Source organism: Schistocerca piceifrons, chromosome 2 (genome assembly GCF_021461385.2).
Source record: "Schistocerca piceifrons isolate TAMUIC-IGC-003096 chromosome 2, iqSchPice1.1, whole genome shotgun sequence".
NCBI classification, from domain to species: Eukaryota; Metazoa; Arthropoda; class Insecta; order Orthoptera; family Acrididae; genus Schistocerca; species Schistocerca piceifrons.
This window is the reverse complement of record NC_060139.1, coordinates 543,325,341-543,352,571: the sequence shown is the minus strand read 5'-3', so window position 1 is coordinate 543,352,571 and position 27,231 is coordinate 543,325,341. Positions and strand designations below refer to the sequence as shown.

Sequence of the window (27,231 nt, the reverse complement as noted above, 5' to 3'; positions counted from 1 at the left end):
ATCTGGCATTGCTCCTTTCTTCAAGGGTGGTGGCCTGGGATATGGACTTGCTATAGACGAAGAGGATGGTGGGCCATCACGAGGTGTAACATCTGTTCCTAGAAGCACATATGTATGCCAGAGATGTATACAACGGTAGAACTTAACGCGTGTTTGCATTTTATGAAGATTTATTTTACAAAGATAACAGCGGAAACTTTCCTTCGAAAAGGGTTACGAAATGTTCGCGGCCCAAGTTAACTCTAGCCATGGCACTTAATGAAACTGAATAGCAAACATGGCTCTTACATATTTAACGATTTGAAGGAAAAAACCCTCATTTTAACATTTACAAACTGTGTGTACTTTTTTAACCGAATGAAAATAAATAAATATTAACATCACACGAGCTTATAATTTATCTTACCTGGTATCTGGTTCATTGTAGGATTCCCATCTCCTTATACCAAGCTGTAAAACTTTTTCTCCCAAACATTTAAAACAATCAGTTTATTTCCCGTTCTGTTCTTATCCGTTTTCCTTTTTAGTCTCGTTTTCATGTTACTAACTTTCTTTAGCAATTGTTTCCTGTCAATTTTAATGCCGATATTACTGTAGTTTCAGATGAATGTATAACATTTAGGATTCCTTCTTCTTCCTTTCTTTTTGCCTCTGGAAGTTGTGACTTCTCTAATAACTCAGGATGATTTTCTAAAGCCGTGACTAAAAACAACATCGTACTTTCTACAAATACCGAGCTTTCATCTGAATCGGACGAGAACATCTTCAGTCGATAAGTGACAGTTGTTGTGGTCTTCAGTCCTGAGACTGGTTTGATGCAGCTCCCCATGCTACTCTATCCTGTGCAAGCTTCTTCATCTCCCAGTACTTACTGCAACCTACATCCTTCTGAATCTGCTTAGTGTATTCATCTCTTGGTCTCCCTCTACGATTTTTACCCTCCACGCTGCCCTCCAGTGCTAAATTTGTGATCCCTTGATGCCTCAGAACATGCCCTACCAACTGGTCCCTTCTTGTCATGTTGTGCCACAAACTCCTCTTCTCCCCTATTATATTCAATACCTCCTCATTAATTACGTGATCTACCCATCTAATCTTCAGTATTCTTCTGTAGCACCACATTACGAAAGCTTCTATTCTCTTCTTGTCCAAACTATTTATCGTCCATGTTTCAGTTCCATACATGGCTACACTCCATACAAATACTTTCAAAAATGGCTTCCTGACACTTTAATCTATACTCGATGTTAACAAATTCCTCTTCTTCAGAAACGCTTTCCTTGCCATTGCCAGTCTACATTTTATATCCTCTCTACTTCGACCATCATCAGTTATTCTGCTCCCCAAAAAACAAAACTCCTTTACTACTTTGTCTCATTTCCTAATCAAATTCCCTCAGCATCACCCGACTTAATTCGACTTCATTCCATTATCCTTGTTTTGCTTTTGTTGATGTTCATCTTAATCCTCCTTTCAAGACACTGTCCATTCCGTTCAACTGCTCTTCCAAGTCCTTTGCTGTCTCTGACAGAATTACAGTGCCATCGGCGAACCTCAAAGTTTTTATTTCTTCTCCATGGATTTTAATTCCTACTGCAAACTTTTCTTTTGTTTCCTTTACTGCTTGCTCAATATACAGATTGAATAACATCGGGGATAGGCTACAACCCTGTCTCACTCCCTTCCCAACCACTGCTTCCCTTTCATGTCCCTCGACTCTTATAACTGCCATCTGGTTTCTGTACAAATTGTAAATAGCCTTTCGCTCCCTGTATTTTACCCCTGCCACCTTTAGAATTTGTAAGAGAGTATTCCAGTCAACATTGTCAAAAGCTTTCTCTAAGTCTACAAATGCTAGAAACGTAGGTTTGTCTTTCCTTAATCTTTCTTCTAAGATAAGGCGTAAGGTCAGTATTGCCTCACGTGTTCCAACATTTCTACGGAATCCAAACTGATCTTCCCCGAGGTCGGCTTCTACCAGTTTTTCCATTCGTGTGTAAAGAATTCGCGTTAGTATTTTGCAGCTGTGACTTATTAAACTGATAGTTCGGTAATTTTCACATCTGTCAACACCTGTTTCTTTGGGATTGGAATTATTATATTCTTCTTGAAGTCTGAGGGAATTTCGCCTGTCCCATACATCTTCCTCGCCAGATGGTAGAGTTTTGTCAGGACTGGCTCTCCCAAGGCTGTCAGTTGTTCCAATGGAATGTTGTCTAATCCGAGGTTCTTGTTTCGACTCAGGTCTTTCAGTGCTCCGTCAAACTCTTCACACAGTATCGTATCTCCCATTTCATCTTCATCTACATCCTCTTCCATTTCCATAATATTGTCCTCAAGTACATTGCCCTTGTATAGACCCTCTATATACTCCTTCCACCTTTCTGCTTTCCCTTCTTTGCTTAGAACCGGGTTTCCATCTGAGCTCTTGATATTCATACAAGTGGTTCTCTTTTCTCCAAAGGTCTCTTTAATTTTCCTGTAGGCAGTATCTATCTTACCCCTAATGAGATAAGCCTCTACATCCTTACATTTGTCCTCTAGCCATCCCTGCTTAGCCATTTTGCACTTCCTGTCGATCTCATTTTTGAGACGTTCGTATTTCTTTTTTCCTGCTTCATATACTGCGTTTTTATATTTTCTCCTTTCATCAATTAAATTCAATGTTTCTTCTGTTACCCAAGAATTTCTACTAGCCCTCATCTTTTTACCTACTAGATCCTCTGCTGCCTTCGCTACTTCATCCCTCAGAGCTACCCATTCTTCTTCTGCTGTATTTCTTTCCCCCCATTCATGTCAATTGTTTCCTTATGCTCTCCCTGAGTCACTGTACAACCTCTGGTTTAGTCAGTTTATCCAGGTCCCATCTCCTTAAATTCCCACCTTTTTGCAGTTTCTTCATTTTTAATCTACAGTTCATAACCAATAGATTGTGGTCAGAGTACACATCTGCCCTTGGAGATGTCTTACAATTTAAAACCTGGGTCCTAAATTTCTGTCTTACCATTATATAATCTATCTGATACCTTCTAGTATTTCCAGGATTCTTCCATGTATACAACCTTCTTTTATGATTGTTGAACCAAGTGTTAGCTATGATTAATTTACGCTCTGTGCAAAATTCCACCAGACGGCTTTCTCTTTCATTTCTCTCCCCCAATCCATATTCACCCACTATGTTTCCTTCTCTCCCTTTTCCTACTGACGAATTCCAGTCACCCATGAATATTAAATTTTCATCTCCCTTCACTACCTGAATAATTTCTTTTATCTCATCATACATTTCATCAATTTCTTCATCATCTGCAGAGCTAGTTGGCATATAAACTTGTACTACTGTAGTAGGCGTGGGCTTCGTGTCTATCTTGGCCACAATAATGCGTTCACTATGCTGTCGGCAGTAACTTACCCGCACTCCTATTTTTTATTCATTATTAAACCTACTCCTGCATTACCCCTATTTGATTTTGTATTTATAACCCTGTATTCACCTGACCAAAAGTCTTGATCCTCCTGCCACCGAACTTCACGAATTCCCACTATATCTAACTTCAACCTATCCATTTCCCTTTTTAAATTTTCTAACCTACCTGCCCGATTAAGGGATCTGACATTCCGCGCTCCGATCCGTAGAACGCCAGTTTTCTTTCTCCTCATAACGACGTCCTCTTGAGGAGTCCCCGCCTGGAGATCCGAGTGGGGGACTATTTTACCTCCGGAATATTTTACCCAAGAGCACGCGATCATCATTTAACCATACAGTAAAGCTGCATGCCTTCGGAAAAAATTACGGCTTTAGTTTCCCCTTGCTTTCAGCCGTTCGCAGTACCAGCACAGCAAGGCCGTTTTGGTTAGTGTTGCAAGGCCAGATCAGTCAATCATCCAGACTGTTGCCCCTGCAACTACTGAAAAGGCTGCTGCCCCTCTTCAGGAATCACACGTTTGTCTGGCCTCTCAACAGATACCCCTCCGTTGTGGTTGCACCTACGGTACGGCCATCTGTATCGCTGAGGCACGCAAGCCTCCCCACCAACAGCAAGGTCCATGGTTCATGGGGAAGCCGTAATACATAGCAGCCTTTAATCTGTTTGGTAAAGTGTATGGCCCTATGAAACTGTCACCGACAATTCTTGTCCACACACTGATACTGAAGCTATCCTGATAACACATCCTTCATTGCTCGGGGATTTGCATCTATCCGCATGTGCTTATTGTGATAATTTACTGTGCCATCTCTTGTGAATCCTGTCCCATGTAGTTCTTTACAACAAACATTATCGTATGTGGTCTGCCTCAACCATTTCCCGATCTGTCAGTTGACTTACCCAGTCAGTTAACGTAGACTCAGAAACAAGAAGTAACTTATTTTTTGTACATATACAGGGTGTTGAAAACCTTTTGGGTCAAAGTGAGACAGGTGATAGTGGGTCCACAACCGATTTATTGAGATAGAGAATCAATGCATACTTATTGTGTTGTGGACATACACAGCGTATAGCGTATAACTACGTCGCTAGCCGGCCGTGGTGGCCGTGCGGTTCTAGGCGCTACAGTCCGGAACCGCGGTACTGCTACGGTCGCAGGTTCGAATCCTGCCTCGGGCATGGATGTGTGTGATGTCCTTAGGTTAGTTAGGTTTAAGTAGTTCTAAGTCTAGGGGACTGATGACCTAAGATGTTAAGTCCCATAGTGCTCAGAGCCATCTGAACCAACTACGTTGCTCATAGTAACTGTTCAAAGCAACGACCTCCAGTATCAATGTAACGGAGCATGCAGTTATGCTGCATTCTTGCAAACATACCCCGTGTGTGTTGTACACCGGAACATGCAGCGGATGATAAACAGCGTTCGCCCCTGACCACCAAACAGACATACTGTACGCAGTACATAACACGTAACACGAGAATTGGGAGACATGCATTATACCGTATTCAGACAAGGCGATAATCACGCGGTTACAGAATCGCGCGGTACCCGCGCGGATTTTATTTACTTTAGCATCGTCCTAACGGTGCACACGTAACCGCGCAGCTAGTCCAATCGCGCGGAAGCCGCATTTAAACCTCCGGAAAGTAGAATCGCGCGGCGCCCGCGCGGTTCTGTTTCTTTGGAATCCTATGAGAGCGTTTAGTTTCTTTGCGGCAACCTTACAATGGATCGGTTCAACACAGCATTATTTAAGTTTCCTTTAATTTACGTCTATGGTCACAAACTTTTTGTTAACAGATTACCGGTTTCGGTCTATAATGACTATCATCAGATCTGTTTTATGAAAACAAAGTCCTAATGTACTGTTTTTATAAAACAGATCTGATGTTGGTCATTATAGACCGAAACCCATAATCTATTAACAAAAAGTTTGTGACTTTAGTCACAAACTAAAGGAAACCTATTGTATGTACGGGTCACTGTTTTATTCGCGACAGTGTCGCAGCTTGTAAAACTGAATTATTTATTGAAGTGGAGTAACGACCTGCATTATGGGATCTTCAGAGCGATGGATATTCGAATAAAACTGCCAAAAACCAAGCTTGGCAAGAGTTGATGGATATATTTGGAAATTATGAAGATAAGTCGGAAAAAAGAATAGTTTTGGTAAGCAAGTGTTTATTGAACAAAAATGAATTTATATAGAACGTACATAGAATCATATTTTTGTATCTTGCCATCCAACATGCCCATCACTCACAAAGAAATCAGAAATTGTATCTCTAACATTCAAAGCTGAAAGCGTCCCTCTTCTTGCATGCAACGTATTTAGAGTATCCATCGGTGCAGTATATAAAAATCTTCATACTTTATACCATCTCTATTTCTCACAAAGTTGTGCAATACACAACAGGAATTTATTATATTTTCAGCAAAGTCTGTGTTTACATTTATAGGGCTATGAAAAATTCGCCACTTGTTTGACAATATGCCGAAAGTATACTCTATGTAATGTCTGGCTCTCGATGACCTATAGTTAAAAATCCGTTTTAATATGGAAAACATTTGCCTCCATTGGGTCGCATTAAATTTTCCGCTAAGCCGAAAGCTCCGATGTCAACGTAAGTTTGAGTCACAGAGTGCTAAAAGCACTATAGAAAAGAAATGTTTGTAGTTACAACACAACGAACCAGAATCCATAGGCTTTACCCCCACTACCACGGATATGCTTGCCATCTATGGCGCCAATGCAATTCGGAAAATTTGCATAGTTTTCAAAGTTTTCCGCTATTTCCTCCCACATATCTGTAGTCTTGACTTTATGCACCAACTTTTCTCACAATGTCTTACATACTTCGTGGACAATTCCTATTACTGTAGATTTTCCAAGGCGATAGTGGTAGCTAATGTCTCCAAATGAACAACACGTCCCAAGATATCTGAAACAGTGAAATTAATAATGTAGTATTTTTTCAGGTGTATCGCTACAAAAAATGGAGAAACATACGTGATTGCTGTAATAAGGAGCTAAAGAAAATCAAAACAGCTCCTTCAGGTTCCGGTGCTCATAAAGGATCACAGTATATGTATTTTTCAAGACTTTCTTTTCTTCAGGAAAATATGGACACCAAAGAAAATACTGCTAGTACGACAAAGCATGAGCCCCATCTCATATTTCTATCTTACTGTGAGTAATTCGATTTTCCTCTCTAATTGCATGCGGTGAAAAGTTGCTATTCCTTCACACGCGGACTTCCCACGCAGCGTCTCTTGTCACTAGGCTGGTCCGGTGACAGGCAGGGTCTGCTGATCTTGAAAGGGTTAAGCCGACGGGTGTGAGGCAGTCGAGTGGATGCTTTCCAGATGCCGACATTGTCATAAGAGCGGGAGCGACACGCCCACAGGGGCCTGACGGAGCAGCTGGGCTAGAGAATCCGATACTTCGCAGAAACTTAGTGAAAACACTTTCTGGCTGGCTACCAGCGAGGTGTGGGAATGACTTGTGTTCCCAGGCAGTCTTGGCGGGCAAATTCCCGCGTTTTCTGCAATATCGTAACTGTGATTGGCTTGCTCGGGGGATAGCTCCGTGACGTAGCAAAATCGGCGCAGAAATTGGCGGCAAGTATCTCCATTGCTATGTTAAGAATAATGTTAAGACTTGAAAAAGTAGTGGAGGAGAATCTTGGCGAGGAGCAGTTTGGCTTTAGATGGAATACGGGCACCAGAGATGCAATAGGGCTCCTACGAATCTTGGGAGAAAGGTTTATTGAAAAAGGAAGAGACCTATATATGTGCTTCATCGATCTAGAAAAGGCATTTGACAATGTGGTTTGGCACAAGCTGGCGACTATAATGAGGGAAAAGAGAGTGGACTGGAAAACCAGAAGACTTATAAACTCATTATATCTTAAGCAAAAAGTTTCAGTTAAAGTGAGAGGAGAAAGTACAAACTGGATCGGACTAGGAAAAGGAGTAAGACAAGGATGCTGTTTATCACCTACTCTTTTCAACCTCTATTTGGAAAATATGATTGACCGATGCTCATTAGATGACAAAGGTGTAGAAATTGGAGGAAGAAGAGTAGGGTGTTTGAGATTTGCTGATGACATGGTCCTTCTAGCCACAGGAGATAAAGAATTACAGGATTTGGTGGACACCATTGCAAATAACGGAAAAAATATGGAATGAAAATTAACACAAATAAAACAAAAGTATTGGCACTAGGAGGAAATAAGGGAACAAAAATTATGCTGAATGGAGAAACACTAGAACAGGTGCAAAATTTTAAGTATCTTGGAAGCAGGATAGACACCGACTGGAAGTGCACCACAGAAATTAAAACAAGGATAGCAATGGCAAAAGAGGCGTTTTATAAGAAAAGGAGAATCTTCTGCAGCGGTCTGGGCAGAGAACTCAGGAAAAGACTCATAAAATGTCTTGTATGGAGTGTTCTTCTATATGGCTCTGAAACATGGACTATGAGGAAAAAAGACAGAGAGAGGTTGGAGGCTTTTGAGATCTGGACATGGCGGAAGATGGAAAGAATAAGTTGGATGGACAGAGTAAAAAATGAAGAGGCACTGAGAAGAGTGGGAGAGAAAAGACAGTTACTAGATGTAATAAAGAGAAGAAAAAGAAATTGGATTGGGCATATATTAAGAAAGAATGACGGACTGATAAAAACAGATTTAGAAGGTTATGTAGAACGGAAAACGAAGCGAGGAAGGAAGAGATTCCAGATACTGGATGACATGATGGACGGTGCAACATACAGCAGCCATAAGAAGGAATCAATGGATCGCAGAAAATGGAGAGGCAAAGGACCTGCTAATATAGCACATAACTGATGATGATGATCTCCATTGGTGGAACAGTAGTGTGTCAGCAATAGAGTGGAATTTTCCGCCAGTTTTCGAGTTTCTGATTGGAACGTTTAACCACGACAACTGTCGTGGGGGCGGGAGTGTTCTGTGTTTGGCTTGTACGGGTGCTCTTGAGAGAGTCGGCTCTCACCTTTCAGTCGGAGTAGGTTACAAGACTGAGCTCTCGCTGCTCTGGACAGCCTCCCTTCCGTTGGCTGTCTAATATACTTTTATTTAATTGTAACTGTTTGACAAAGTTGCTGAAGTTGCGACTTCAACGTAACTTTCCGATTACAGTTGGCAATTGAGCGTTGTGCGTACAAGCGGCCTATGTTGTCTGCCTTGAGCAGTTCTGGCTAAAGTTGACTGTATCGGAGTTAATGTGTGACTTCGCTTGTTAAAATCAATCACTGTACCGTCAGTGATTGTGTGGCGGGCCTCCTTCGTCTCCCTCAGAGGCGCATTTGTATTGCTAGGAAGTGTTTAGTCTGGAACAACCAGACCAGGATAATTTGTTTCGGGCTATACTCGCGACATTATCATCATCACGACGGGACGTCGAAGCAACCAGCCATCGCTTCCGGTACGCCAGATCGTGTCCTTGCAGTTAAGAAGACAGCTTGGTAATGTATGTCCGCAGCACCAGCAGATTAGGGAATTTTGCTAGGTGATAATCAGAGCTCAGCAGAGCGCGCCTGTTCGTCTTTTCTAACTTTGTTCTGTCTTGGGTGTTCATTGTCTGAATTCTCACTACTGTAGCAGCAATTAGTGTTGGGTTGACTGGGTGTTTCTCTTAAGATTTGAGTTGCAAGGACTTGGCTCCACATACCACTTCGTCATAAATTTCACAATCTAGTTTATGGACAACTTCACCTTCACCTTCACAGCATTTATTTGAGTAACCAGTTTGATCCAATTTGATGTATTGTAAATGTTTCATGTGTTTTGTTTATTATTTTGAGTTTACTCATAATAAATCAAATTGTTATTTTGGACAAAACTTTCATTCTGGTAATCGGCGGTAGAGCAACCCTTTCATTTCTCACTACGTTAATGAAACTTTCCTTTATTTAATTAATTTCTCTCAAATTAAATTATTGCAGGTGGCAAACTCTTTTCTACTCCACTTGCAGGGTCGATTACAGTCAGTTCGTGTTTCTTCTTAATCCATGTGCAACAGCAAAAGTCGGAGTTATAAAAGGGGGGTGGGGGTGGGGGGGCTTAGAGCATCATTTCAATATGAAGATTCTAGAAGAATTTAGTGTTAAATACACTGCTAGCCCCGGCACCTTTCACACGTCCCAAGATATCTGAAACAGTGAAATTAATAATGGCGTATTTTTTTCAGGTGTATCGCCACAAAAAATGGAGAAACATACGTGATTGCTGTAATAAGAAGCTAAAGAAAATCAAAACAGCTCCTTCAGGTTCAGGTGCTCGTAAAGGATCACAGTATCTGTATTTTTCAAGACTTTCTTTTCTTCAGGAAAATATGGACACCAAAGAAAATACTGCTAGTACGGAAAAGCACCAAGGAGAAAGTCGCAAAAGATACACTGAAGTCAATAATGAGGCAAGTGAAGTCAATAATGAGGCAAGTGAAGTCAATAATGACGCCGGTGAAGTCAATAATGACGCCAGTGAAGTCAATAGTGAGACAAGTGCAATTAACGCTACTAAACCCATTAAAATGTGTGTAACCAAATGTAAGAAAACCAAGATTACGAAGGAAGATTGAGTCAGTGAACTAATAAAAAAAATCCAGTCAAGAAAAAATTTGGAGAGAGAACTACAAGAAAATAGTATTTCGAAACAAGATGATGACAAACCTTTTTGCTTGTCATTATACAATGAACTCAAGAAGGTACCAGAAACCAGGTGTTTAGCATCGAAAATTGAATTGCTTCAGGTGATACAAAAAAGGCAAGTTTCACCACCCTCGCTTCTCAACAATTCTCAGCAGATTATACCTACCACAGCATACTGACATAATCAACAATATTCAAATGGACAGGGATATTTTACTGCACCTGAAACAGCCTGTACAGTCATAGTACCAGCATCACCGTCTCCTGCATCCCAGTTTAGCTCTAGCTCGCATTTTTCTACTTTTGTTAACAATGTATACGCTGATATTGATGATCAGCAGTAAATAAATATCTTACCTCAAAGTTACTACGAGTTTTTCTTCCGGTGACACGCTTCGTCTAATGTGTCTCAAAACTTGAAATATCTTCCCTGACTAATTGAAGTAGCTCATCAAAAGAATTTATAGACATTCTCAAATAGTCAAAGAATATTTCTCTGTACATGCTTATTGTAGGATACAACGTTACGAATTGGCGATGTACGAGCCGATCACTTAGTATAGGATGCACCCAACACTGTCTTTTGCTTACTCTCGCTCTTTTTTATTTATTTACTTTTTTTTCTTAGCGACCAGAGTAAACACAATATTTCTTTTTTTGACACTGACAATTCCCGCTGCACACTGCGAACGCCAACCGCTTACTAAACAATTCTCAGAAGATTATACCTACCATAGCGTTATTTTGCGGTTCAAACCGCGCGGTTTAAACTGCGCATGTCAAAGCGCAGCCTTAATGTGCGGCGTGGCAGGATGTAGAGCAATACATACATTGAGACAGGCGCTCGTCGCCTTGAATAATAACTATGAGCTACGTTGTTCTTACGTAGTGTACGATGTGTATGTCCATAACACAATAGTCCGCAGCTCGTGGTCGTGCTAGCGTTCTCGCTTCCCGCGCCCGGGTTCCCGACGGGGTCAGGGATTTTCTCGCCTCGTGATGACTGGGTGTGTGGGATGACCTTAGGTTAGTTAGGTTTAAGTAGTTCTAGGGGAATGATGACCATAGATGTTAAGTCCCATAGTGCTCAGAGCCATTTGAACTATAACGCAATAAACATGCATTTCCGATCACTGGGTCCCTATCTCAGTATAATAGGATGTGGACCCACTATCACTTGTTTCGGTACAAGTCACCAACAGAGTTAAAGAATAAGAAAAGTTACATGAAAAACTTCCTAAGCCCAACTGGAGGTCGAACACCGAAATTTTGAACTTGCCCATTCTGCATTCGAACCACACTTACTCACTTTAGATTAATTAAAATAACGGACAGTCCCCCCTCGAGTCAAATTCGGTATTCGACTCGTATGTAATATGATATACTAAAACAGCTCATCATGAGAACAAGAGACTGTGTGTCAGTGCAGTGCGTGCTACAGGGTGTTTGAAAAATGACCGGTATATTTGAAACGGCAATAAAAACTACACGAGCAGCGATAGAAATACACCGTTTGTTGCAATATGCTTGGGACAACAGTACATATTCAGGCAGACAAACTTTCGAAATTACAGTAGTTACAGTTTTCAACAACATATGGCGCTGCGGTCTGGGAAACTCTATAGTACGATATTTTCCACATATCCACCATGCGTAGCAATAATACGGCGTAGTCTCTGAATGAAATTACCCGAAACCTTTGACAACGTGTCTGGCGGAATGGCTTCACATGCAGATGAGATGTACTGCTTCAGCTGTTCAATTGTTTCTGGATTCTGGCGGTACACCTGGTCTTTCAAGTGTCTTCACAGAAAGAAGTCACAGGGGTTCATGTCTGGCGAATAGGGAGCCCAATCCACGCCGCCTCCTCTGTTTCGGATAGCCCAAAGCAATCACACGATCATCGAAATATTCATTCAGGAAATTAAAGACGTCGGCCGTGCGATGTGGCCGGGCACCATCTTGCATAAACCACGAGGTGTTCGCAGTGTCGTCTAAGGCAGTTTGTATCGCCACAAATTCACGAAGAATGTCCAGATAGCGTGATGCAGTAATCGTTTCGGATCTGAAAAATGGGCCAATGATTCCTTTGGAAGAAATGGCGGCCCAGACCAGTACTTTTTGAGGATGCAGGGACGATGGGACTGCAACATGGGGCTTTTCGGTTCCCCATATGCGCCAGTTCTGTTTATTGACGAAGCCGTCCAGGTAAAAATAAGCTTCGTCAGTAAACCAAATGCTGCCCACATGCATATCGCCGTCATCAATCCTGTGCACTATATCGTTAGCGAATGTCTCTCGTGCAGCAATGGTAGCGGCGCTGAGGGGTTGCCGTGTTTGAATTTTGTATGGATAGAGGTGTAAACTCTGGCGCATGAGACGATACGTGGACGTTGGCGTCATTTGGACCGCAGCTGCAACACGGCGAACGGAAACCCGAGGCCGCTGTTGGATCACCTGCTGCACTAGCTGCGCGTTGTCCTCTGTGGTTGCCGTACGCGGTCGCCCTACCTTTCCAGCACGTTCATCCGTCATGTTCCCAGTCCGTTGAAATTTTTCGAACAGATCCTTTATTGTATCGCTTTTCGGTCCTTTGGTTACATTAAACCTCCGTTGAAAACTTCGTCTTGTTGCAACAACACTGTGTTCTAGGCGGTGGAATTCCAACACCAGAAAAATCCTCTGTTCTAAGGAATAAACCATGTTGTCTACAGCACACTTGCACGTTGTGAAGAGCACACGCTTACAGCAGAAAGACGACGTACAGAATGGCGCACCCACAGACTGCGTTGTCTTCTATATCTTTCACATCACTTGCAGCGCCATCTGTTGTTGAAAATTGTAACTACTGTAATTTCGAAAGTTTGTCCGCCTGAAAATGTACTGTTGTCCCAAGCATATTGCAACAAACGGTGTATTTCTATCGCTGCTCGTTTAGTTTTTATTGCCGTTTCAAATATACCGGTCATTTTTGAAACACCCTGTATATGGAAACAACTAGAACGATTTATTGCCCTGCTGTAAACTTCACGAGTAGAAGCTTATTGTCTACTGAACTCAGCTTCAGACGATTTCACTGCACACCAGCCTTTCACTAATCAGGTTGGAATAAATGAGTAGTCATAGTATACTAATGTAGCTTCTTTTCCGTTGTCTTCAGGTGTGCGTGAATTCCAATTTTCACTGTCTTTCTCCCCTCTCCCAAAACATAATACCCCAAGGTTTACCATGCCGCCAACGTCTAAGATTTTAACAATAATAAAAATAAAATATTTAAAACGTTTTATTTTTAGTATGGTCAGAATATTTTGTTTACGTCACTGGTTAGTATAGTAGTTTGCTTTCTGGGTGGGGGTCATGACCACATAACATGTCCGGCTTGGAATGGCGCCTTCCTATGAAGCATGAAATAACTAACTACCAGTTAAAAAAGCTGATAAGTAGGGATAAAATCTTAACCTAAAATAGTTTCATAAATAATGAGGAACATCTCCGTTTAAAAAAAAGTCGTTAGCAAATTCTGTATTATTTTGCTAACTGCTGTTAACGTTGTGTTAACCGAGTAGCGATGTGTCAGTGGCGGTATGGACCAGCACGAGCTCGCCGACGCAGATGGGGCAACAGGCGGCACTTCCGTCGCCTCAGAAGCGCACACACATACGCGCGCGCTCACGTAGCCAGCGGTCTTTGTGGTGGCAGATGCAACAGGAACAGGGCAGAACGGAGCTGCTGTCATGCTTCTCAGAAGTTTTCGCAGTTCGCGACGGATGCGCGCCGAACTTTACCGACGGCAGCCGAAGTCTGCGGGCCGGCCGCCCGCCGCGCCGCGCCGCTCAGTCGCGCTCTGACAGCGAAAGGGGGAGGATCGTGCCGCTGCTGCTCCCGCTGACGCCCGCTTCGCGTGGTCCGCGCCACGCTGCGTGCGCTCGTGTTCCACAGTCATACTGATCGATCTCTTTTCCATTCTTGAGATAATTCTTCATGGACGCGCTGTTGGATATCAACTAATAGCAACTACACTGAACTCACATCTTCGACAGCGTGCGAAATGGCACTCGCAATTTTCGTGGCGGCGATATGCCTGCTTTTGTCGACAACAGCAGAGTCCAAAGTCGACTACTGCCGTATGGACACTTTCAACCGGACTGGACCCTGGATGCAGTTCACTAAAGAGATCAGTGATCGCGAGTATGCCATCGAGACCAAGTTCAAGAGTCTTCACTGCTGCGCCAAAGGCTACAACAGTATAGAATGGTGAGTACACGCCAGGGCAAAAGTACGACAAAAGCGCCTCGTTCTTCACAGAACGTCATTATTTGTTTAATTCTGTCTCTGAGTATTAGAGTTTTGAATTTACTTTGCTGAGTTGAGACATAATCCATTGTCAGTAGCCAATGGAAAACTCATTGTTGATGTTATACGCATCAGTAAGAACTATAAACTGATAATTTCAAACGAAAAGTCGTACCTGCTGTCATTCCGCCCAGTCAGTGCGTGTTCTCTGGATTACAGTAGAAACTGAAACTATTAGCTACACAATGTGATCGAAAAACTGCAAACTTACAACATTCCCCTCTCAGATGCATTTAATACTCGAATAACGTTACAATAATTGTCACTAATTGTAACTATTCCAATTACACTACAAATGTACTATGTAACACCATTACTATTCAAAGCGAACTGCGAAATGCCTGCAAAAGTTGCAATGCCAGCTGTACTACCAACGTTTAGCAAATAAATATGCTGCCGTCCTTTGCGCAACGGAGTATAGAATATTTGTGTTTCTCCATCACTTTACATTAATGTTAACTCCTGGCTCTAGGTAACAGAGAATGACGCAGTTGCACAGTCCGAATTTTGCATTTCATTATACATCGTAGCTCATGCAAATGGCAACGAAGGCACGTAAATTGTAAAATTCCCTTTTCATTTCGAGCTGTGACCGAAGAGTCGGATTTATTTCCATTAATAAAAATTGTTCTATGGGTGTACTTGGAGACTGTAATCGCCTGTACAAAATGAAAATTATTCCTCTCTCTAGGAATGATTGTCGCATTATGTTAATGCGAGATTGGAAGAAGGAGAATCCTTGCCTAAGCATTGTTGATGCTCCGTCCATACGAAGCATCTGGCATGAGGAGTGATCATGTCGCTAACATATACTGTTTTGTTGCACACTAGTTTTCAAGTAAAAAGTGTAGCCACGATTAAGCGTAGGTAATTATCGTTGCGGCCGAGGGTAAAACAATTCCTGAATATACTCTCGCCTCTGCACCTTAGACTTAGGGAGCTTGGTGATAGTGAGTGCTCCTTGTATTACTCAAAGCATTATGACTATCCACTGTGAAAGATTTTGCAGAGTTTACCGTCTTTCCGTATAACTATTGCGAAGCAAAACCCATTCTCTAACCAGATAACAAAGAGATAATAATGTTCACATAATCTTATCGAAATACCGGCACGGATAGGAGCGCGCGTTGTGTCGCTGCTTTCGGAACGGCGTGCCGGTCCCGGATCGTATCCAGGCGGATTAGCGACGAGGGTCGACCAGCCTGGATGCTGTTTTTAGGCGGTTTGTCCGTTTCGACTAGGTGAATACGACTCTGTTATCCAGGTCCCCACTCAGTTACAAGATTAGCAAGCATTTAGAAAATGTTCGCGCATCTCCACATGTGAAAATACTGCATGAGCCCGTTGAAATACACACATTCCGTCCTAGGGAGAAAAAGGGTGAGCCAAAAAGGGTATCTGGCCACCCTCAAGCTCTAACATGGAATGCAAACAATTTCCTAACACGCAAGCTGCAAAGGACCTGCACCGGATCAAGGCCATACTAGAATTTTGTCGTTTGTCCTCAGTAATGATCCACACAAAATCTCACACTACTTTACGGGCGATTTCGAAGATTCAAAGAACTCGAGTGTGGCCTATATAGGCAAGAGATTACTATGGTGCAATATATAAAATTATTGTAAAAGCAGGACTGCTTAAAAATCAACAAAATGATCCGTCACTATTTTTTCCACATGTAGTTACGATGCAATGATGTGCAAATAAACACACTGAAATCAACGTATGCGCGATCATGTAAAAAATGCACATATACAATATGTAGATCTTTACTCTGCAAACGAACGTTTGACGCGTTAATGTCGGCTCCCTCCACTTTGTTTTGTCAGTCGCGGAATAGTGTTCAAGTAGGAAAGATGCCGACACCTCTCCATATAGGCTAGGTCTACGGCGCGTTGGAAAAACGAACACTTCACTCTTTCCGTTCGAGCTGTAATTTGACCCTATGTCAACAAAATATTTTCGCATTCGGGGGAGAACGTTGGAGATCGAAATTTCGTGAAAAGAACTCACCGCCGCAAAGAAAATTGCCTTTGTTTCAATGATCGCCACCCCAACTCACGTATCATGCCCGTGACACTCTCCTCTATTTCGAGATAACACAAAACGAGCTGCTCTTCTTTGGACTTTTTCGAAGTCCTCTGTCAGTCTTATCTGGGATGTATCCCATACTGCACGCAGTACTCCAGCTGACGACAGCATAGCGTAGTCTCTTTAGTATATAGGTTTCATCTTCTAAGTGTTCTGCAAATAAAACGCAGTCTTTGGTTTGCCTTCCCCTAGGACTGAGTATTAACAAACAGCTATCGCTAACAGTCTTACATGTACAAGGAACTTTATTTTGAGAAGAGGGAAGAAACCTTATGAACGACATCTTAGATATAGTATCAGTCGAAAAAATGACAGTAATAACATAGGCTAATGATAGTAAGAACCAATGCACATCTAACAATTTCAGTCTTATTTCTTTGTAAAAAAATTAGTATGAAAATCCAACGCCATGCGAATCAAAGTCGCACAATTTTCGCTGCGTAATAACGTCCACTGGAAAATGATTGTAAAATGTTATTACAATGTTTAAGGAGAGGAATAATTGTTTCATATTAAAAATTCAAGTGGAAAAGTATATCTGCAACACGCCGTTACTACATCCATCTGGTGCCCGAACACGTTTACTTTGCAATGCGCCATAGAGCGAAAGTTTGACTTTTGATGTTGACTAAGATTTTTTGATCATTGGCTAGGTACTGTGTATCCACACACTATGTGACAACTATGCGTCACTTCAGTTATTCTAAACATTGATTATATAAAAGTTTGGTCCATCCTTTTAATGTTAGTTGTCTGCACCGCAAACTTGATCTGAAGGTTCTGTAACGTTATTAGGAGCAACAATATTAAAAAATATATAGCGACCAAGACAAGAGTGTAATATTAAATTGAGAATTCTCAAGGAAACAGAAGTAACTGGAAATCTCACGGTAAATTGAAAGACAGAGGGAACTGTGAGACATTCTAGAGAGAGTTGAACTGTTCGTTAGGGAAAAAAATTTCTGTGTCATTTTGTGGCAAAGCGCTCTGAGATCCTGCTTACTTAAAATCGATTGTGCTATCGCGTAAGGAAAGGTGAATAACTGCATTGCATTGTTGCAGTGTTTGTTGCTCGATTGTGTGTGACTCCCAACGGGCTCGCCGACTTGGAAAATCCACGGATTCTCGGTCCACTGGTTGGTTTCCCATCATACTATTGTGAGTGCGACGGAGTGCACTGTATGTCTGAGAATTCGTCACGTAATTGTTTCCACAATGGCAGAGGTGGAATTATTTAGTTTTATAAAAATTGAAGATACTGACCAATATTAGAGCATCGTATTTTGTAGATTTCACACAGAAATCCCATTTGTTTGGATTAAAGAGGTAATCGAAAATATGGTTTTTTAATTATTATTTCACCCGATAGCCCTTTTACCGTATCTGGAATACGTGTAGCATATCGAATTTGAAAATCAACTGCATTACTTACGCGTTGCTCCCTGGAAACTGACAACGTATTTAGAAAATAACACGTAAAACACACTGTAGTTTGTATCCCTTACTTTCAGTTCAAATCCGTGGAACAGTCGAACTAATTTTTTGTTTCTGTTTCTCATTCACTTTATTCCGGCGATTGTTCTTACTTTCTGGAGAGTCAAAACATCAGTATAGTCAAACTAATTTGCGTATTATAATAACGGATCAACACATTCCATTGCCTCGGTATGCATAATAAATGAGTAATCAATCGCTGTGCTCTGTACACTGTATCCGCATCACTTTCTGTTCAAATCCGTTCATAGATATTTCTGATTGTAACAGGATATTTTCGGCTTCGCTTTTCCTTTTTTCAAAAGTTGTCGAACTTCTCACGAATAATCTGGAAACCACATAATCTGGTCTAGTATAACTGAGAGATAAATTATCGCACAGTGGCACAGTAAAGAGTGAAAAGGTGTCGGATGGCGGTAACGAAGGAATTTCTTGGGCTAACGTGACCTTACGTACTGAATTCTTGACAGAAGTGTGAGTCCTAACTGAACTCGGAGCAAACAGTAATAAGTGATGTGGCAACTCAAAAAATTTGCTACCATGAGAACTAGTAAGGAAAAATTTTGAAAAATTAGCATTTCAATCTGGAAAAATCTCAGAAATCTCCGGGGAGACCTTTCGGCAAATCAGCCGCCACCATGTATTGTTATCAACGATGATATTAGCATTAACTGCAAAAGACTGTACATTACGTAATAAAATAATTGCTGCAGAAATTCCTTCCAGCAGTGCTTGCTCTGGTTTTTGGATGTCGCGGTTTTTGTAGTATGTTTTGAGCTTTTCGCTGTGAAGGAGATACCCTTGTGGACGAGGAAGTGCCGTGGCTGCTTGGACGCAGGTGTCTTCTGGAGAGCGACTGCGGTACATTCAGGCCCCGTCCGCAGGTCTCGTTAGCATTCCCCAGGCGGTGGCACCACAGAACAGGTGTCGCCGAGCCGCCCAACCCTTTGTCATCCGCAGCACGCGCCCATTTGTGCTTAAACCGACACCTCCATGGTGTTTCTTATTAAAGCCACAAGCACTACCTTTGCACCGTCCATTCATCTTTCTTCCTTTTTTTCATTTAGAAACGGTTGGTGAAAGACTGACAGTAGAAACAGTGATATTGTTTGTTATACTGTGCCGGACGGTGTGGCCGAGCGCTTCTAGGCGACCGCTACGGTCACAGGTTCGAATCCTGCCTCGGGCATGGATGTGTGTGATGTCCTTAGATTAGTTAGGTTTAAGTAGTTCTAAGTTCTAGGGGACTGACGACCTCAGATGTTAAGTCCCATAGTGCTCAGAGCCATTTGTTATACTGTAGCATTTGTTGCTGAAAGTCACAATGTACCTTTATTTATTTCTTATAAGACGCATTTCGCCAAATAATTCACATTTTAAGTGCGGTTTTAGTGGTGTTTTTCGAGGTATGAGCCGCTACATAAATTAAATCTGGTGCCCCAAAATGTGCTGTTGCCGTCTCATATAAATCTGGTGCTCCAAAATGTGCTGTTGCTGTCTCAAGCAGAAATTTATCCATATTATACACCACACGCAGAATTGTCAGTCCACAGTATCCCCGGTTCCCGTCAGATCAACGAAGTTCAGGACCATCGGCCGTGGTTGGCCTTTGGATGGGTGACTATTTGGGCCGCCATGCGCTGTTGACCTATCGGGGCGCACTTATCCTCGTATTACCAATTGAGGAGCTACTTGACAAGAGTAGTGGCGGTTCCAGTTTTCACGAAACGTGGAAACGGCCGGGAGAGCTGTGTGCTGATCCATGCCCCCCCGCCCATCATCCGCATCGGAGAACGCGAATCCGCTGAGGATGACACGGCGGTCGGTCGAGAACCTTCGGCCTTTTGGGGCTGATCGGGCGGAGTTTAGTACACTTTAAAAACAGAAACGTTTTTGTCATCGTATGTTTGTGTTTTTAACGTGAACAGTGGACTGTCAATTCTGTGTTGCTGTATAATGTGGGCGAGTTTATACATAAAATACCAACAGGGAATTCTAAAGGCATCAGAACAGTGCAGCAGCTGACAAATCGCAAACGTCACGCATATATGTTGTATGTAAAGCGCCAAGGAACATTGCATCGTTCTGTACAACACAGCCACTGCATACCGTATTTATCCGCCGATGCCGGGCAGTGACTTTTCAATAAACAGGTCCTCCCCTGGACGGGAATTAAATGATGTGTGTACAAGAACAGGATGTGACGCAGGAAGACGACTTATGGAAGTCTGGATGAGTCGTGCATGCATAGCCAAAGCAATTAAGGCGCGCTCTCGCGCAAAGCGGAACATCCTAGTTTGAGACCCAGTCGGTCACAGATTTTTATTGTCGTTATTCCCCGATGCAGTTGATCATTGTTCGCATTTGCAAGTACGAATACATTTCATGTAAGTAAGTATATTCTTGGTGAGTGCGCTAGAGTTAGCCGAAAAGTTGATATCGTAGGAGATAATAAAGTGAAAGTCAGCCAAGTAAACAAGCGTTCGCGTTACAGTCCAGAATCAGTGTAGATTATTCTCATAGTGATGATAGTAGCATTCAGTTTTTACACAAGACGTTGAACGTGACACTTCCGTGAAAGCTTTAAACTACCCTGAGTCTTAAGAATCTGAAGTGTTCGGCATCACAGACGTTTTCACCTCCTTGGGACAATGAGATTTTGCTGTTACAGCAACACCATGTCAGAAACTGCATGCATTATGTTTTGTTGCAGTTACGTGTTAATGTGTTCTCGGAAACCCATTGCTGATGTCACCGGCTATCCTATTAGCTAGGTCGTTTGCATTACCTTCCACGACTTATACAATAACACAGAAAAACGTGTATTACAGTAATTGATACCGATAACAAACCCTTCAGTTGTGTGGACAGGCTACCCATAACTGCTGTATAAATAATTTTAGTAATTCTTGAACCAACAACGCAATTAATCAAATCCATTTTATTTACACTATATGTTTTGCTTTATACGATTAAAACATTATTAATTTATGGAAATTACACGTAAAATCACAAATTGTACGCTGTAGCGAGTTACTGTTCAGTGCAATAATTTCATAGAATGCACTTCGTGGCTAAATGAGGTCGTCTTCTGGAAAATATAAGGGCCGGTGAAAAAGTTTCAGTTTGCGGGCGTTGCTGCAGCGTATTTGCAACGTAGCGCGACCACTATGCGTGTATATAAGCACCGACATGTAGGCAAGGTATTAGTGTGGAATTCCATTCTTTGCGACGTGTGTGGTAAATGCAGAAACGAAAACTAATTGCAACTTTGTTACCAAATGCGTCCAAACAGGTCCGACGTGCTTTTATCATTTTCTTGGCTACCGAAGGAAAGGTACGCCAAGTTCCGTGCAGGGTGCTGCTGCTTCACGATAATGCACGTCCCCATGTAGCAAATGTCGTAACCCAGAAGTTAAGCCCGATCACGTGGGAGACACTCGATTTCTCCCCCTGCGACTATCACTCCTTCGGCGATTTTGCCTGATTGTCCTGTACGGCCTTCCAACGGAAAATTTTTTATCATCCATTGCACATCACACCAAATGTGTGGAATATCTTTGTACTGATTAGGGATCACTGTTAAGTATTTTTAATGCTCTCTGTGAAACCGCCATAGTGAAAGTGTCCAGACCAATACTGTTACCTGAGTACCTAAAGATGAGGTATTAAACCTCCACAGATATGTTGAAACAGCCAGAAAGGAAGAGTATCAACATGTTTAATATGTTCTGCTACAGAAGGATTTTCAAAATTAGGGGGGACTGGTAAGATATGGAATGAGTAGGTTCTTAGCAGAATAGGGGAAAAAAGGAACATATACATGGTCAAGAGGAAAATTTGCATCACGTTAAGACATCAGGGAATAATTTCCATAGTATTAGAGGAAGCTGTAGAGTGTAAAAACTGGGAGGAAGGCAGAGACTGGAATCCATGCAGCAAGTAATTGAGGACGTAGGGTGCAGTTGCTACTCCGACATGAAGTGGTTGACACAAGAGGGGAATTAGTGGCGGACCGCTTTGAGACAATCACAAGACATGATCCAGTAGCTACAGTGAACAGTTAGTTGTATTTATGCTATTACCTTCCACAGTCATGGTATACCAAACCTAAAAGTTTATTCTTTCAGTAAAAGGAGAGTTAGGAAGTTCTGCATCATTTCCTTTTATATTGAAAAATGAGTTACTGTAAACATGAACGAAAAATGATCACTGCAGATAAAACAACAGTGCCGAAGCGTATTTGAATATTAAAAAACCAAAGACAAAATAGTTACTCGCAAGAAGGCGGATCTTCACTGGCTATAAAAAGAACTGAGACGTCGCTTGTATACATTTTCGTGTAAATCACACACGCAGTGGAAAGTTTTAGAAAGATAAAATTTTTCCTTCATATATTATACCGCGATCACCGAGCTTTTATTTCGTTGGATTGCGAATATAGTCGATGTCGGATAATTTCAAATATCCATCTTGGTGGTAGACCAAAGAAATGAATGTAAAGCAAGATCAGCACGTTGAAACTTTGCTTCATCTCCTGCTGACATTTGTCAACTTCGCCGTCTCATTTGGTCTCTGTTGAGGACTGTGGTTGTATTATTGATCACATTTACTGTGATCACCTGGCACTGTGACTGAGTGGACCACATCACAAATGTGACTGCATGTTAGCCAGTGACTTCACTGTTGCGTCCACAAATAAGACTGGCACAGTTCATCAAGTTTTTCTGTCTTCTGTGTAAATAAAGGCTGTAACAAAGAGAAAGAGCCCGATTACAAGATTAGTGATGAACATCTTGAGCGCCTCACATTGTGTAAGTATTTAGGGATAATATTAAGAAGTTACATGAAATCACGTAACATCAGTATTAAAACGGCGAATGGAGGAGTCTTGGTGGAAGGATTCTGGGGAAATGCAATTCAGAGATGCGCCGCTATGTTCGTAACAGGTTGTACAGCGTGCCGGCACTATGAAGGTTTACAGAAATGCTCGGAGAACTAATTTAGAGCACCTGTAATCGATGAACTAACTGTGCGACCATTATGCTGCCACTACAGAGGTCATGAGAGCAAGATAAGAGAAATTAGGACACAACAAAGACATATAGACAGTTTTTTTCCTGCACTCAAAAAAAAAAAAAAAAAAAAAAAAAAAAAAAAATGTTCAAATGTGTGTGAATTTCTAAGGGACCAAACTGCTTAGGTCATCGGTCCCTAGACTTACACACTACTTAAACTAACTTATACACAAAACAACACAAACACTCCGGCGGGAGTGGCCGCGCAGTCCGTGACAGGATGCCTCAAACCGCGTGCCTACTCCGCGCGGCTCCTTCACTCACTGTAAGCGAATAAGACAGAAAACCGATAATACTGGTCCGATGTACCCTCCACCAAGCACTGTGTAGTGGATGGAGGAGTATATACAGGGTGTCCGAGGAGAAATGGTCAATATTCTGGGGTATGAGAGGAACAATGTGCATTGTTACGATGTCAAGTCACACTAATGTGACCAACTGTCAAAAGCCTAATAATCAACTTTTGCAGTGCAGACCTCTGCGAGACCTGCTGGAAGAGTGTCAGTTATGTTCTGGAAGGGACCGACAGAGATGTGGAGACATGTCGACTTTAGTGCCGTGGTCAGCTGCGCTCTGTTTCACAGTCGAGGATCCATGACGCGAACAGCTCGATCGAGGTGATCCCACAGATTCTCGGTTGAGTTTTAATCCTGGGAGTTTGGTGGCCGGTGGAGTCCGGCAAACTCATCTCGGCGCTCTAAGAGCCAGTCATGTACATTTCGGCCTGTGTGACACTTGAATTGTCCTGCTGGTAGATGCCGTCGTCCGGTGGAAAAACAGACTGCATGTAAAGGTGGACATGGTCCTCGTTCCTTCCACAGTTACAAGATCACCCAGGGAATACCACGAAAATATTCCCCAGACCATAACACCGCATCCTCCGTCCTGGATCAGTGCGATGATTGTTGCAAAAGGCAATGGCCATCATTCCGATGGCACATAAAACGTGATTCATCTGAAAAGGCCACCTGTCGCCATTCAGTGGATGTCCAGTTGTGATGACGTGCAGATTCCAGCCTTCGTCTCTGATGAACAGCAGTCAGAGTGGTTGCATAAATCAGGCGCCTGCTGCGGAGTCCCATACGCAGCGACTTTCAATGGAAAGGTCATTGAGGGGACGCTCTTGGTAACCCCTTGGTTCATTTGAGCGGTCAGCTGCTCAACAGCTGCAGGTCTTTTCGCCTGTAAACATCGTTGACCCTATGATGCATCACAGTTGCATCGGCGCCGGTTTTGGATAGCGCCATCTTGTCATGGGCGGTACATTTTAACCACGGTGGCACTGGAGCAGTTTACAGACCTATTCGTTTCGGAAAGCGAATGATCATGCCACCTGCAGCTCGTGGTCTAGTGGTTAGCGTTGCTACCTCTGGATCTAGGGCCCCGGCCATGTTGGGTGTTTTTCTGCCCGGGAACTGGGTGTTTCTGTTGTCCTCATAATTTCATCATCGTCATCATTGGTGACAGTGGCAAGATTGGACTGTAAAAATCGGATTGTGTAAGAATTGGGACTTTGTAAGGGCGTTGATGACCCACAAACCAAACATCATCAATAATGACCATGCCCTTTTGGACGTCAGATAAATCTCTCCGTTTCCGCATTACGATAACGACTGAACTGTTTCCGATCTCCCCCAACACAAATTGTATGCCCTCCACTGCTGGTGCTGCCACTGTGAGTGGTTATTGCACGTTGTCGTTGAACATAGGCGGTGGTCACATTAATTTCACTGAACCGGGTGTTTATGGTACTGATGGCTTTACACTCAACTGGTTTGAATCATAATTAACGAACAGATCGTAAAAAGTTGTGCTGCGTCATTCGAACAGTACGAAAAGCAGAAAATTTTAGCGACTGTGAAGAAATCACAAAGGGTGTCCAACAGGGTTCAGTTTCGGGTCCCGTCTTATTTCTGTGGCAGAAAATCATTTCGAGCAAAGAGGTCGAAAGCAACGGAGTTTTTTGCTTCGGATGAGGGTTTCTGCCACATCCCTGAATACTGACCATTCATTCTAGGACTCTCTGTACATAGATGTAGATCTACTGAAATTTTCGTATTGATAAATGTTTTTATGGTGTCCATATATTTCTACCACTTTACAGTATATTAAAACGTAAAAATCTGCGCACACGCAGTAAACCTTTGGTTCTTCGCCCCCCTCCGCCTTTCCCCTCAGTCAGAGCGCTCGGTAATGATATCCTGCGGCGTGCAACGCTCACCTGCTCGTTTTCCGCCCGCTGTACTGCGTAACCCGACAACAACGCGGCGAGACACGCAAGAACACGGCGCTCGAGTGGTGAGACCGCAATTAGCGTTGGTAATTGCTTCCTCGGAAGGACTTTTTAAATGCCACTGTTCTCGCAGCTCTTGAAGCTCCAGCACCTGCAGAGGATGGTCCAACAGCGCGTCCTCGGCATTCCTCGGACTCTGCCAACCTCTTGTCTTATACGGTGAGAATTAAGGACTGCATCGCCCCCAATTTCTGTCCTGTCGACCTCCCAGGGCCCTCCTTCTGTCTGTACTTACACCAGTTCCTCTCAACGAAGTGGTATTTGCAAATCTGGCTCCAAATTAGGCTTTTGTCGACAAAAGCAGCGCTTCGTTAACAGAGAATCGTGTGCTCGGCTTTAGAACTTGAACACGAATCAGTTTCATCGATGAGGACTCCTTTCCTTAGTAACCTGAAATCCCAGAATCACAACTAATCTGAAAGCAACACTTCAAATTTCTGTACCAGGGTTTCTGGGCGATCCTTCATAGAGATCCCAATGTCTATTGGAGTTCCAGAAAATGTTATAACACGTGTAACTGCTCCTCTTTCGCCACGAAACAACGTATGAAATTTCTACATATCGCTATAATCGCTATACATTATTAGCCATGCGTGGCATTTGTTCCACTCACAGTATGAATAATGCAGACACTTTATTTCGTAATGCGGGGTCACTGTCAGCATAAACCAAGAGTTCCCAAACTTTTCCTCAGGCGAAACACCTTGAGAATGCTTGTACTTCTATATCTGCATACATACTCCGCAATCCACCATACGGTGCGTGGCGGAGGGTACCTCGTACCACAACTAGCATCTTCTCTCCCTGTTCCACTCCCAAACAGAACGAGGGAAAAATGACTGCCTATATGCCTGTACGAGCCCTAATCTCTCTTATCTTATCTTTGTGGTCTTTCCGCGAAATATAAGTTGGCGGCAGTAAAATTGTACTGCAGTCAGCCTCAAATTCTAGTTCTCTAAATTTCCTCAGTAGCGATTCACGAAAAGAACGCCTCCTTTCCTCCAGAGACTCCCACCAGAGTTCCTGAAGCATTTCCGTAACACTCGCGTAATGATCAAACCTACCAGTAACAAATCTAGCAGCCCACCTCTGAATTGCTTCTATGTCCTCCCTCAATCCGACCTGATAGGGATCCCAAACGCTCGAGCAGTACTCGAGAATAGGTCGTATTAGTGTTTTATAAGCAGTCTCCTTTACAGATGAACCACATCTTCCCAAAATTCTACCAATGAACCGAAGACGACTATCCGCCTTCCCCGCAACTGCCATTACGTGCTTGTCCCATTTCATATCGCTCTGAAATGTTACGCCCAAATATTTAATCGACGTGACTGTGTCAAGCGCTACACTACTAATGGAGTATTCAAACATTACGGGATTCTTTTTCCTATTCATCTGCATTAATTTACATTTATCTATATTCACAGTTAGCTGTCATTCTTTACACCACTCACAAATCCTGTCCTAGTCATCTTGTATCCTCCTACAGTCACTTAACGACGACACCTTCCCGTACACCACAGCATCATCAGCAAACAGCCGTACATTGCTATCCACCCTATCCGAAAGATCATTTATGTAGATAGAAAACAACAGCGGACCTACCACACTTTGCTGGGGCACTCCAGATGATACCCTCACCTCTGATAAACACTCGCCATCGAGGACAACGTACTGGGTTCTATTACTTAAGAAGTCTTCGAGCCACTCACATATTTGGGAACCAATCCCATATGCTCGTACCTTAGGAGTCTGCAGTGGGGCACCGAGTCAAACGGTTTCCCAAAGTCAAGGAATATGGCATCTGTCTGATACCCTTCATC

The 27,231-nt window shown here is 42.6% G+C and overlaps 1 protein-coding gene across 1 annotated transcript in view; it reads left to right on the top strand.

Moving 5' to 3' along the window:
• The first annotated feature begins 13,951 nt into the window (after positions 1-13,951).
• LOC124776347 (single Ig IL-1-related receptor-like) overlaps positions 13,952-27,231 on the top strand; it is a 355,807-nt gene continuing 342,527 nt past the window's right edge. Inside the window, exon 1 of the mRNA XM_047251297.1 lies at positions 13,952-14,353. Within this exon, the coding sequence (XP_047107253.1) occupies positions 14,148-14,353 (206 nt within the window). The 5' untranslated portion in view covers positions 13,952-14,147. The remainder of the gene's footprint in view (positions 14,354-27,231) is intronic.